The sequence below is a fragment of the Paraphaeosphaeria sporulosa genome (assembly GCF_001642045.1).
Source record: "Paraphaeosphaeria sporulosa strain AP3s5-JAC2a unplaced genomic scaffold CC84scaffold_8, whole genome shotgun sequence".
Taxonomy (NCBI): Eukaryota; Fungi; Ascomycota; class Dothideomycetes; order Pleosporales; family Didymosphaeriaceae; genus Paraphaeosphaeria; species Paraphaeosphaeria sporulosa.
Window position 1 is genome coordinate 868,562 of NW_017253367.1, and position 12,700 is coordinate 881,261.

General features: G+C 52.0%; 6 protein-coding genes and 1 non-coding gene across 7 annotated transcripts; 2 read left to right on the top strand and 5 right to left on the bottom strand.

Moving 5' to 3' along the window:
- Window positions 1–89: 89 nt before the first annotated feature.
- On the bottom strand, window positions 90–680 carry CC84DRAFT_1178414 (uncharacterized protein; the record flags this gene model as incomplete). Its single annotated transcript, XM_018180341.1, has 1 exon — window positions 90–680. The coding sequence occupies one exon, from the start codon at window positions 678–680 to the stop codon at window positions 90–92; it is 591 nt and encodes a 196-aa protein (XP_018033193.1).
- Window positions 681–1,619: 939 nt separating this feature from the next.
- CC84DRAFT_1219774 (uncharacterized protein) lies at window positions 1,620–2,177 on the bottom strand (the record flags this gene model as incomplete). Its single annotated transcript, XM_018183110.1, has 2 exons — window positions 1,620–1,814; window positions 1,941–2,177. 2 exons carry the CDS (start codon window positions 2,175–2,177, stop codon window positions 1,620–1,622), a joined length of 432 nt encoding a protein of 143 aa, XP_018033194.1.
- A 1,885-nt stretch (window positions 2,178–4,062) lies between these two features.
- CC84DRAFT_1178415 (uncharacterized protein) lies at window positions 4,063–4,884 on the bottom strand (the record flags this gene model as incomplete). Its single annotated transcript, XM_018180342.1, has 4 exons — window positions 4,063–4,371; window positions 4,419–4,493; window positions 4,543–4,810; window positions 4,877–4,884. 4 exons carry the CDS (start codon window positions 4,882–4,884, stop codon window positions 4,063–4,065), a joined length of 660 nt encoding a protein of 219 aa, XP_018033195.1.
- Window positions 4,885–5,618: 734 nt separating this feature from the next.
- CC84DRAFT_t73 lies at window positions 5,619–5,702 on the top strand. The gene has a single exon. It is a non-coding gene; the product is annotated as a tRNA-Arg (tRNA).
- Window positions 5,703–6,103: 401 nt separating this feature from the next.
- On the bottom strand, window positions 6,104–9,013 carry CC84DRAFT_1166641 (cysteine proteinase). Its single transcript, XM_018179010.1, has one exon. The coding sequence runs from the start codon at window positions 8,786–8,788 to the stop codon at window positions 6,479–6,481; it is 2,310 nt and encodes a 769-aa protein (XP_018033196.1). The 5' UTR covers window positions 8,789–9,013; the 3' UTR covers window positions 6,104–6,478.
- A 338-nt stretch (window positions 9,014–9,351) lies between these two features.
- CC84DRAFT_934304 (uncharacterized protein) lies at window positions 9,352–10,806 on the bottom strand. Its single transcript, XM_018187901.1, has one exon. It carries the CDS (start codon window positions 10,460–10,462, stop codon window positions 9,410–9,412), a length of 1,053 nt encoding a protein of 350 aa, XP_018033197.1. The 5' UTR covers window positions 10,463–10,806; the 3' UTR covers window positions 9,352–9,409.
- Window positions 10,807–11,963: 1,157 nt separating this feature from the next.
- CC84DRAFT_1096874 (uncharacterized protein) lies at window positions 11,964–12,692 on the top strand (the record flags this gene model as incomplete). The annotated part of the gene is made up of 2 exons (XM_018174687.1): window positions 11,964–12,090; window positions 12,151–12,692. 2 exons carry the CDS (start codon window positions 11,964–11,966, stop codon window positions 12,690–12,692), a joined length of 669 nt encoding a protein of 222 aa, XP_018033198.1.
- Window positions 12,693–12,700: the final 8 nt, after the last annotated feature.

The following is a 12,700-nucleotide window of genomic DNA, read 5'->3' on the forward strand; positions in this document are numbered from 1 at the left end:
CCCAACCCAAAGCATACTATGCGTGATACTGCGGGTTTCGAGTAATGGAAGATGGGATCTTTTACTTGCTTGCAAGCCTTACTGACCTCCTAGAGCTTCTTGATCTGCTGCAATTGGTTTCGCCATTCTACCATATGTTCCACGCTCTTATAAGATTCCCCATTATTGTGTTTGACAAGATTAAGCACATACGGCACTGGTATCCAGTCTACATCATCGTCAGGATCGTCGTTGTAGTACCTCAGTAACTTAACAGAGAGTGAGTTTTGCCGAAATTGTTGGAAGTCGCGGTGTAGCTCAACACGGACTAGATACCGTACACCAACTTCGGCTGCGCGGCCGTATTCAATCTCAGCCGTGTCCACCACACAGAATCGCTCACCAGATTCTGGTTCCCCTTGCGAGGGGCAATGCATTATAGTCCGCCTCTCTTTGTTTTCTACAGCTGTTTCTGTCAACTCCTTATTCTTTGCGATTTGTTGAAGAAATTCTCGGGTGATAATCCGCCAGTTGTCGTATTTTACCTCAAAGTCATCGATATTGAAAGGCGTGACCTCGAATTTCCATATCTCGTCACCATTGGGATCTCTACCAACAAGCTCATCTTCCTCCTTTTCCTCCTCTTGGCCTCTCAAATCGAGTTGGGCTAGCAGTTCGTAGGGGTTCTTGCTTGGACTCATGCTGATCTTTGGTCTGATGATTGGGATTGGCAGTTCTGCGTAAGAGTTGGAGCCGTATACAGCTGCGTAGAAAGCTATCTGTGCATATGTATGGATGAGCGTACCATACCGACCCTATACTACGTCAAAGAGAATGTGCTTTCTTTGCTGTAACTAGTGCATTGTTGAGGTGTGCCGTGTGGTAGCGAGGGACGGACCTTATATGGTACATGTAGCCCTCGCTATCAAGCCTTTGTCCCGTACCAGAATAGATCCAATTGTCCGGCGGAATCTGCCGCACAACTTAACGTAAAAGAACTTCCGCGGGTGATCTGGCGTTATGCGAATGTATTCGAAACAAAGAGGGTAAAAATAGTCTAATTCAGCGACCTGTCTGAAGTGAGTAAAGACAAATAGGAGGGTGAACAATTGGCTCAGGGACCTAGCCAATGAACAAAATTGATTGACTCTTTCGCGCTCTGTCTGCTAAGCCTGCCTTCTGCCTGAGCAAAGATCCCGTAGCAAAGCGCAACCCTACCCTACGAAAAGACCATGAGCAAGGACCACCAGTGCGGGGCAAGAGTTTGAGGATAGTGTGTTACCCCAGGGTAGACGAATCGTAGTAGAATTAGGGAACTCTGCTTTTGTGCCGTATCACAGGTACTGTATGTAACCCACGGCGCCATCTTCGAGGCAGATACTTTAGATGTCTATATGTATTATATCGCCGATCAGAGTATCAAATCCAATGAACCTCAAAAACAATTGTGCCTTATCCCGTCCGATTGAAGGTTCCGTGTCCAAAGAAATATGCGCCGATGCCGAAAACTGGTGGTATCATTCGAAAGGACACGCTTACTTAGGACCCAGATCGCTCAAATGCCTGCGTCGCTCCCCAATGTATGACCTCCTCATGAACGCCTCTGATGCTATGCTCATTCTCAACGGTTTTGCGCATTGTTATGCCCAAGTTTTGAGTCCCCGTGTTTTGTTGACAGATACGTTGTTCTCCATCACGATGATGCGAAGCTTACTGCTGTCCGAGAAGCTGGTTTCGCACTCCATCAGTTCCTCTGCCGCCTCGGATTCATTTATGAATGCCATGAACTGCTGTAGGTGCAGGTCGTCCTCGAAAGTCGATTCCACTAGGGCATCCTATAGCCAGTGAACGCTCGTTAGCATTGATTGCACGTGAATATCTGATATAGGCTCATATAGGCATAGTAGAGATAGCGAATGGTGACAATTTTACCGTCGCAAGGTGTGGAAAAGCTTACTCACCCAGGTTATTGAGTCCGCTTCTCCAACTACTAACGAAGGAAGTCCAAGTGGGCCAGACCTATGTCTTTCTCTATCATTGCCGTCTTGTGCGATGTACCGCCGTGTGTATGTGAGAGGGAACAGAGGACCAGTGAGCTTTTCTAATAGCGGCACAAATCGATTCTCCATGGCATCTCTGAATTCTCGGAACGAAATGTCGTCTCGTTTGCTGAAAAGACATATAAGGGCTTGAACCATGATGAGCGGTGTTCTGTTTCGAAATCGGCTGTAACGGTGGCGGTGGCGGTCGTGGGGGAAACGGTTGGACGGTAGCACAATCGGTATCGATGTAAGACTCTGCGCGGGTAATGTAAGGAAACTGAGAGGCAGCGTGTCGAAGACACTCCCCGCAGGCCCCCTGCACGCGGCAGCGGCAGTGCGGCCTACAAGGATTTGAAATATGCACGGCCTTTCCTCAGCCCACCGTGAGTGTGAAGACCAATCCTTCATACGCAACTCGCTCGATTTGGACAACGCCTAGGATTCTACCAGGTCAGTGGCCTGCGCGCTTGACGCATGGGATCCAATCGAAGACTTTTGGCTAGTCCTGGCGCTATCGGCGGCAGGAATCCTGGCAACGGGAGGGGACGCGGCTGGCGGGAGTCCATGTTCATGCACTCCACGCTTGAGTAGGGTCGCAGATCCGCTCGCAAGGTTTTTCGGGTCAGCAAATGTTGAGAGGGACGACCGCAATGTTGGAACGGCATGCAGGTGTCTGCACGATCGGTTGTGACCAGGTGCCCAGAACGGCTCGCGGGAAAGTTTGGAGACGCGCTAACGCCGCCTCATGTTCACACGCGGGCCGTACGGAGCACTGACACAATATGGTAATAATTGCGCCCGTTCTCCTTTGCCAGGCCGTCCCTGTTGCTTTCTACCGAGAGGGCCCCACCCGGCTCAGTAGTATTAGTTCCCGAGTGATCAAACAGTTCTTCGAAGAAGGGTTCTAGAAGACTAGCAAGATCAGTTGATGGACATAAGCGGGGGCACAACCGTGCTATTTCAAGACGCAGTGTTCCCCTACTGATGTCCGAGAGAGAAGTAAAGCGAGAAGACTCAGACGACAGCTTGCGGACTCCGCCATACTCTTCCTGGGCAATCTCCAGACCTGCGACGCATGACCAATGTCCAACGGCCGGCAAGCGTGCTCAGGGGAACTCTTCCGAGGCCGTGCTCCGTGGGGGCAGCTAACGGCTTTGTAAGTCGTTCCATTCTTGCAGCACGACTCGCGCGAAGGATGTGACAATGCAGATCTTGCGGCGTGGATGCGAAGACCCATAGACAAGTGAAGCGCGATGATTCAGTTGTCCATGGGAGTGTGCTAGGAGGAGAAGATCGCAATGAAACGCTGATTGCAGAGGTCACGCTCGCCGACTTGAAACACAGTGGACTTGGTAGAAAGCGCAAATTGCGGCACGGCACGAAGTAAGACGCCTGCCCGCAAAAGTCAGGCGCCGGAGCACTTCTCCGGCATATCACCTGGGCTCGCGCGACAACCTAAGCAATCTATATCACCGCACGTACAGCAGGATAACCCTACACAGGTGCACTAAATATTGAAAACGTCGCGATAATTAGTAGACGCGCGGTGCCTACGTGCGTACACTGGCCGGGCAGTAGCGATATGGTAGTGGTTACTGTAGGCATCTTACCTTTCGGTATGATAAGCCAGCGTATCCTCACAGATGGAACTACAGGAGAATGGCATTGACACGATACTGAAGTGCTATATTCCTTCACTGTCGGCGTCGGCGTCGGCGATTCAAGAAGGCATGTCCATTTGTGCTTCCTCACCTAATTTCAGACATTGCACAGAATATTTTCGACGGGAAATGTTATCTAGTGCACTTCTCCTGGCAGAATTCAAGACACGGGGTTGACACAAAGTTTTCGATGTTAAAGCGCACATTGTATAATACCTCCATGAAATAACAGCTCGATAGCCTAACCCGCACGTTCATAAGGCCGATGGTCCAAGTTTGTTGTTAGCCACTGTGTGTTTCCTAGTGATAAAACCTATACAACGAATATACCGGCGCCTAATCACCAAACACTCCTATCGTGGTCGAGGTTGATCGTGGCGTTAACCATATCGGCTTCGCAGAAAGCGACATAGGCGCTTAATAGCACCCTCATACAACGTCTGATCGCAAGCCGATGAATCGATGTGCTGAAAGAGACCCGAGAGCTTGGAGAAAACCGAGTCGCACTTGGGGCATTCGAAGGGGTACACCTTTCCTTGATACATGCGCCCGAGATCGTGTTTGGCCAACATACCATCGCGATAGTCTTTGGAAACAAATTGAGTCCACAGGTGGCATTCCGCAGCTGTGGAGTTGAGATCCAGATGGTCGATACTGGATTCACAAGCACCAGACTCAAGATGAATGATCTACACAGTTAGACTTGTGTATGCACAGAGCATGTTTGGACACTCACCATGCCACCGTAAGTTTTGAACTCGCGGTAGCAGCCGAGGCATTCAACCTGCGCGGTGCGATGACTCAATTTGTGCTGCACCAGGTTAGCCATCAGTCATCGTGAGAAAGTGCAGTGCTCTTACCTGCTCCAGGTTGTTGGCGTTCTCGAAATGACGATCGCAGTCGGTGCAAACGTGACAATCTTCCACATGCTCCCAATACGCATCGTCGTCCTCCCAATAGCCCCCTCTCCCGCCGTTGCATCCTCCACACACTCTGCAGCAGTCTTCCTCACGAATATGATCTAGCAGCTCGTCCCACGTCTCGCCATCGAAGTCGCACTCGGGGCATTCGTTGTGTCGCGGTGAGTTCTGTAAATGCTGGCTCTTAGCACGATGTGTTGCAAACGATCTGTCGCATCGATGGCACCACCTAGCTTTGTCAGAACAGGCCAACACTAGCCAGCTTATAACTCACAGAAACATTCTTGACCCAGGGAAGATCGAAGTTAGGAAAGGTCCTGAAGTGATACCTGGTTACGAGCTGATGGATCCCGAGATGTTGTGTATGGTTTGAAGCATGAGTCTGATATATAGCCTGCGGTCGCCACGCTAATGTTTGTAAACAGCGGCAAGCTGAAGATTGTTTGAACAAGCTGCACGACTCCTTGCTCCCATCGACCAGCTACTTCCAGAATTGATACCCTTCTTGTTGACTTCCCGCTCGTTGCAAATCGAGCCGGGCACCACGCGGACCTAGGAAGAACGATATATTACAGACACGAGTGATGGCCTGGATCAGTCCTTCCGCATGTGCAACTGGAGATAGGCGGCTGTGCCACAAGACGTGCACGTGATAATTTCAATCGGATGCCAGGTGCCTAGGCCCGCCTGGCATCACTGGGGTAGGGTGCCTCGTGCCCATGAAGGATGATCAAGCAGGGCAGTACCAAGAGAGTGTTGAGATGGTACAATTGTGTTGTTGACTGGTTCTGTGTTCCAAGGCCGGAGGCAGATACGAAGCGGATGCGTGCCGGTTAGCGTACAGCCCAAGCGAAAATTCTTGCAGCCCATTCCCAGCGTTTGTGTCTGATTCTTTACCCCACTACCCGTTGCACAGAATGCACGAGATTGCGCTGGAAACTCAACGGTTGGGTGCATCTAAGCTGATATATATACTATATAACGAGCTTTTTTTCCATCGAAGCATAAAATCGATCGGCCGTGTGGCCCAATGGCAAGGCGCTTGACTACGACTTTGATCTGTAATCAAGAGATTCCAGGTTCGACCCCTGGCACGGTCAAAATCCGACTTTCTTTTTGCCCTTGAACTTCCCTTTTATTTTGGCAGAGCCCAATATCACTCATAGGGTTCCAAAGATAAGCGTCATTAGTTTTTAGCTGATATTACTGGGTGGTTGTGGCGTAATAGTTGCACGAAATGGCGTGTCTTCCGCACTGCGACAAACGACACTCGGGCTGTTGCAATGCGCAGTCGCAGCCAAATATAATACATGGCACACGAAACGCTCCAAATGGGTGGTAGTGAGCGCGCACTTGCTAAGTGCAACACAGAAGTGCGATCAACGCGACGGAGCCTTGAGTAGTCCTATTATGTGTCTTGCTTGGTATGTGATTCGTCTTCCGCGAGGTACAACCCTTATGAAACAATCACACGACTTGCAACGACTTATTATCATACACATCATGCTATAAGTGACTCAATTATACACAAGCCACCAGACGCCTGGCATGACGGGGCTTCGCTACAAAACGGCGAAGATTTATTCAGATCACTGCACCAGAAAACACCCGGAAGCTATAACACAATAGTGTCCAAGTCGTATGCGAAGCTCATCTAATTGAACAAGCAATAGCAATCCCAAACGCCCACCTGACCCTGAGGGCAACAGGATTTCAACGCCATAGCCACCCATTTCGTACATCTCATGTCGGTCTTCCACCGCCAAAACCCTTAAGCTCCTACCATGATGCCGAGAGCGGCACAACGTCGCGTATCACTTTTCTGCTTTTGCTCCATGCCCCATTAAGAAATAAACCCGCTTGCTACGGCTGCAGACTATGCAGTGACCATGGGCAAGCTGGTTCTACTGCCGCCGTCTCGGTTGGGAGACTCGCCAGCCGTACGCATTAAATGCGGACTGCGAGGTGGTTTGATGTTTGTCTTCGATGTAGAAATGTCCGGTTCGTCGTCTGAAGTGAGCAATGTAGATGGCGCATCGTCAGAGCCTGCTTCCGATGTCTCAGTGTCGTCGAATATTGTTGCGGATGGTGATTCGGGTGGTGGAGTAGGATATGCAACATCCGTATTCGACGACGTCGGTATTCTTACTCTGTTCGTTGTGGAGGCTGGCGCTGCTACATGTGCAACTTTGACAATAGACTGAGAAACTTCTGGGGATGGTCTGCCTACAGTGGTTGGTTCTCCGCAGTCATTTGGTGAAACGACCAGATTCCCGGCACCATCACCCGTCTCGATGCGGGGTGCCGTGCCTCCAGGAGCAGCTAACTCCTCACCAGTAGGGTGAACCGTCTGGTCGTTGAGTAAGTCATCGTCGTCTGGTAGCGGGATCATCGCTGCAGCGTCATCACCAAGCGTCCGAGATAGATTAATGCCACCAGGTGGCAGAGGAATATTATTGTCTAGCGCAATGGTGGACCGGGTTGCTTCTTTAACATTGTCGCGATTCGGGGTCTCGTCATCTATGCGTTCGTAGAACAGCATGAAGATATTGCCCTGATGAGCCTGTGCCTCAGAGATGGGATAGACGGATTCATCGCTGAAACGCCACCATTGCTCGCCAGTGGTAGCAACTTCCTCTTGCTCTGTATCACGCTCCACGGCAGGCGTCTGAGCATGCGGCCGGTAGCAGACGTAGTGTCCATTTCCATGGCTCCCATAATGCGTGACAGCCGCTCGCAGTCGGTACTGAAATGGTGAATCTGTTGTAGGCTCTGCCTTCGCATCGCCGAGCATTGATTTGGTCGGGTCTCTCGGCCACTCTCCTCCCGCCAGATCGCTACCGAGACACCAATTACCCAGGTCAAACTTTCTCGGATACGAGACGTTGGCTGAGTTCTTGTACATAGCACCGGTCATCTCGTCAAAGATACTCCGGTTGACATGCAGCACCAGCGCCTTGGGCGCACGAGCAATAACCGCCTGGCGCGACTTTACACTCTGTGTCCAGTTCTTCTTGAGAATCTTGAAATTTTTAACCAATGTCTTGTCGTCGAAATCATCGTTTTCAAGCGCATTCTCGACGGCCTGAAGCCTCTCTGCATACGCCGGCGCACGATCCGCCAATGGCGCAAGTGCAGCTTTGTTCTTGAGGAGAGTACATTTTGCGCACTCGACACCCTCGATTTGCTCCAGGTGAGTGTAATCGTCGAGGCATTCGCGGATATCGTAGGCGCTGTTCCTGCCAAGCGATACGGTGATGCAGTTGAAGGGGATGAGTTGGAGGCCCTCGACGTAACCGCATCTTATGCACCCCACTCGTTGAGCCAGTAGTCCGTCCAGAGGGTTGGGGATAATCTTGGGCTGCTCTGATGGTGTCGCATCATCCATCTCTCTGCTGGGCGACTGATCGCTGCTCACAGCCTCCTCAGGGATTTGCGCCTGGCTCTTCGCAGCCGCGTTCGCAGCCACCTTTGCAGCGTCAGCCCACGCGTCACTGGGCTTTCTCTTCTTCACTTCTTGCTGCACCTCCTTCTCTAGCGCATCCAGTATCTTGGAATAGTACTCTTGCGCGTCTTGCTGCTGGAAGGTGCTCATGCTCTTGAGCTTGCCCTTGATCCAGAAGTTCTGGCCGTGGTGGCGCGGGTCGTTCAGCTTCGAGACCATATCAAACAAGGCGCCGTTGGTCGATTCGATGTCCAGGTTGCCGTACTCTGCGGTTGCCTTGGCCAGATAGGCGCGCAGCGAGGGTAGCGACGCCATGCCCTGGATGACACTGTTCTGGTAGCACGAGTTGTCCCAGTTGCCCAAGCCGGGAGGGACTTCGCTGGGCCCTTTGGACAAGGCACCTGCGACTCCGCGCACGCCCTTTTGCAGCAGACTGGTGCCGTTGAGCCCAAAGGTCCTGCTGAGTATGCTTCCGCCGTTCGGCATCGTCGTGTCGCCGTCTGTGGACGGAGCGTCTGCTGAAGAAGCGTCGCGCGAGGCGATGCCTTTTGCTCGTTCGAGTGCCATGTAGAACCACCACCACACTGGGTATCCGAGCAATTCCAGCGCCTTGAGGCAGGCGTACAGCCCCGCTGCAACAAGCAAACCCACTGACCCGTAGCTCGGTGTCCGCGAGTCCGCGTTGAGCCTTCGGTCGTTGAAAGCACGAAATACGGAATCGTCGTCGAGGAAATCTCCCATCGCTGTGCCGGATTGGTCGTCTACGCCGGTGCGCAGGAGTCGCGCGCAGTGTCTGTGTTGGGTGGGGAGGGTGCACGCTTGTCTTGAACTTGTGTTGCGACGGGCTATTCTTCAGCCCTTGGGACGACGTGCAAACGATGGGCGGAGCAAACACGATGTGCTGGGGTTTTTCCACGACATGGATGACCGGCAGGCAGAAGCTAGGAGCAGGGCCTCAGATTGTGGCGTGGGAAGTGAATGTCTTTTGAGGAACGCGGGCACCTAGCAGCGCCATCGTTGGCCCGTGCTTGACAAAGGCGCTTCCACGCCATATTGAATGTCGATAATGCACCTCACCTGTACTCTCACATTCACGTCATTTACAACTGTCAGCTTTGTAGATGTTATTCTATTACTGAACGATTGTACGCGCTTTACCTATAACAATTTGGGTATCGATGGCGAGAAATGCGACAACAGATACGAAGCGACAACCTCAATGCACACGATGATCCAGCTGCAATAACAAACTCCCACACAAGCCATACATCATCCTGTCTTAAGTCACACTGAATTTGTGCCTGTAAAAAGCACATCTGTCTCCTTTCCCCTTCGCTAAGACATATTCCACCCTGCCTCCGCTCACACTGACTTTGTACCTGCACCTCGGGTATCCCCTATGGCCTCCATGATGAGGCTGTCTTGCTCGTCGAACGTGTTGATGTCAATTGTGTCCAACTTATGTGATGAACTTTCCGTGGTAAATAGATCGTCGAACAGATTGAACCCAGCTGTGTCCAACGCGTTTGATGAACTACCCCTGTTGGATAGTTCATACTCCAGAGAAGATAACGCAAATGAGTCGCCAAGAGATTGTTCTTCGTTGAGATTCTCAGCGGGAAGGAGCGGAGAATCTGGAGATTTCTCCGGGAAAATAGCATCGAAAGACATCTCTCGGGAAGAGACGTCGGGAGTAAGAGCAGGGGCGATGAGCCGAGTATCTGAAGGCACTTCAGGGAGCCAGTCACAACGCTCTGCAGGAGTCAACTCCATAGGAGTAGGAGTACCGCCATGGAGATTATCTTGGGCGGTGAGCGTGGCGGGGTGTTCGAATGCATCCACTAATCCGGCATTGACGCCCAAGGGAAGAAGGTTGCCTGCCGCACCGTTGGCTTGGGCCATTTGGCCATGCATGAAAGGCCCTGGTACCGCTGTATTTCCCATTATTGGGCCTTTCCATTGGTACCCCGGCTGCGGACCAAAAGGGTGCTGGTCCCCAAAGTTGCTGGCGAAGCCACCTTGTTGTGGCTGGTCCATAGGTAGTTCACCGGGAATCGGTCCCATGATAGCCTGAGCAAGTCGCTCAGTAGCCTCGGCAAGTTGTCGCATTCGTCGCTCCGTTTCGCGCTGATTCTCAAAGTTTCGGATGGAAACGCGAACCTCCTCCGGACGCTTGTTGGCGTATCGTTTTAGGACCTCCAAGACGCCGTGGAAAGTCCTTTGGTTCTTCCAGATTCTTTGCGTGACGCGCAAAGGTTCCGGGAATCCCCGGCCCTCTTCACCAAAGTATAGCATCTCGAGCTCATCAAAGGTGAAGCCGAGTCGACGATGTGATTTAATTGTATTGTATTTGTCGATCTCACTTTGCGCAGTGGGCGGGCTGGATCTGGAGCGGCGAGCCATCTTGATAACCATTGAGAGTTGGTTTGATGTGGTAGTGGAGGTGGTTTGAAAGGTTGGGTTGATAGTATGTCAAGACGGAGTTTAACAGGGAGGATTGTTCTGAGAGCTATACTAAAATGGGACTTAACGATGATGTACCAAAGTAGGAATCGGGTACGGCTTTAAGTACACAAGCTACCATCATATTTCGGGTTCCTCCAGGCAGAAAGTGGAAATTTTCAAACGTTGAGCGGTGGTTGTGGAGTGTCTACACATAACGTGCCATTGAAATTCGTCGACCGAGCCTATCACCACTCTTGTTTTGCTGACAGTACACACCGTTCTTGCTGTAGCAGGTAACGTCCAAAGCGTCAGAGAGCGCTCCAACGGTAACGGTGTGAGTCCTTCGACTCACTGAAGTTCAACAAGTTTCCTGCCCCAAACGTGGCGTAAAGTGCAATATCAGTCCAATGAAGCGGGCCAGCTACGATGTAACGAGTCCATTCAAGCTCATTTACGGTACACGATCCATGTGCTTTAGTGCCACCACATAAAATTCATTCCAGCCCACGGTTCCACTCTAGTGTAGCATACCATATAGATTGTGATTAGGCACAGCCGAGAAACGACAGCGCACATGTCAAGGGGACAGAGCAACTATCTAGAGATAGAAAATGGTACACTGTGTTTCACAATCATGCAGCTGTGCTGTGTCTCATCATCAAAGGCATATATAGTCGCTCATTGCTAATTTCGCATGGGGATGGGACGTAGTCAAAATAGTCAGGTACGATCTATGGTTGACAACCCGAAACCACGGTTCTAGGACCCACCACCCACAAAATGCCTGAGGCAGCAACGGCATGCTAGACTCGTCGGTATCAGCAATGGCCGGGAGGTGATTTAACGTTGTAGTGTGACATAGGATCGCCCGCGAATGCAGGATAATGAAAGCGCAGGTGGACCAACTGACTCAATCTTCCGTAACTTACGCAGGTAGCTTACTCAAAACGGCCCGGTACGGGTTCTCTTAGGCCACTATGGGTAAGTAAGCCACCTACAGAGCGCTCAGATGCCGCTTTAGGCCGTTCGCTGCAGCTTCCTAGCCTGATAAATAAATTCGCACCCTTGTACGCCCGAAATGGGACACGTGTGTGCCTTGAAAACGCATCTATATGAGAAGCTGTATCATGCAGCGCAAGTGCCTTCAGGCGGGATGGCGAAGTGAACGTTCGCGCACGTGGCCCAGAATAGACCCTTGAGAGCAGGTCGCGTGTCTAAAAGCGAGCCGCCGGACCCTTGATCTGCAATGCAGCCCCGTCCGGGTTTCACGTTCGACCTCGCCTCTTTGACGTGCACCCCACCGTGCCGCCCGCTACCGTCTTACTACGACTTCTGACAGCCGTTTCGTCGTCATCGAGCCTGAGGCTGTGACGCCGCAAGCTTAAAGCATACTGTGTGCGCGCCGCGCGCAGAAGACATGGCAGCCGCCCTCGTTGACGAAGCAGCCGCCCCGTCGATAACCGCGCAGCGCATGCAGAGAGGCAGCTGTCTGAGCTGCGGCGCGAATCTGGACATGGGCGAAGCAGAGGAGGCGCAGAAGCGGATAAAAGAGTTGGAAAGCCAGGTTGAGCTGTTGACGGAGAAGGCGACTGCTGCTGGTACGTTTGCGCTGTGCAGTGCATGTTTGTTGCGAGGACGAGGCCTGACGCTGAGAACAGTCGACAAGTGCGCCGACTACGAAGACCAACTTCGCGGCTTCAAAACACAGAACGGCCTCCTACGAACAGACACGCAAGACTCGCTGCAATACAACCGGACCTCCAACGAAGAAGCCCGCCCTACCACCGCGAATTCGGCCTCTGCCGCTCGACAGTCCCGCTTCTCCTTCCTACGACGAGGCTCGCCGAACCCACCCATTCCCCCAACCACCTCGCATTCCCCAAGTCATACCGCCGACTCAGAGCTCTTGGAACAGCTCGAGAAGGAGCGCGCATTGCGCGCAAAAGCAGAAGAGAAGGCCCGCATGGTCGACAGCGAGATCGAAGAGCTGAGTGTGCAGCTGTTCAGTCAGGCGAACGAGATGGTGGCACAGGAGAGAAAAGCACGGGCAAAGCTGGAGGCCAGAGTCGAGGTTCTGGAGAAGAAAGATAAGGACAAGATGGCGAGGCTGGAGAGACTGGAAAAGGCTGTCAGTAGAATCGATCGAGTCAAGGCCCTGTTAGCAGCTCCAGTGCCGGCAGCAATTCACCGGAAGATCTGAACAGGACA

Excerpts from the sequence above, each read along its gene's own strand:
- CC84DRAFT_934304 (XM_018187901.1), bottom strand. The coding sequence starts at position 10,462 with ATGGTTATCAAGATGGCTCGCCGCTCCAGATCCAGCCCGCCCACTGCG.
- CC84DRAFT_1166641 (XM_018179010.1), bottom strand. The coding sequence starts at position 8,788 with ATGGGAGATTTCCTCGACGACGATTCCGTATTTCGTGCTTTCAACGAC.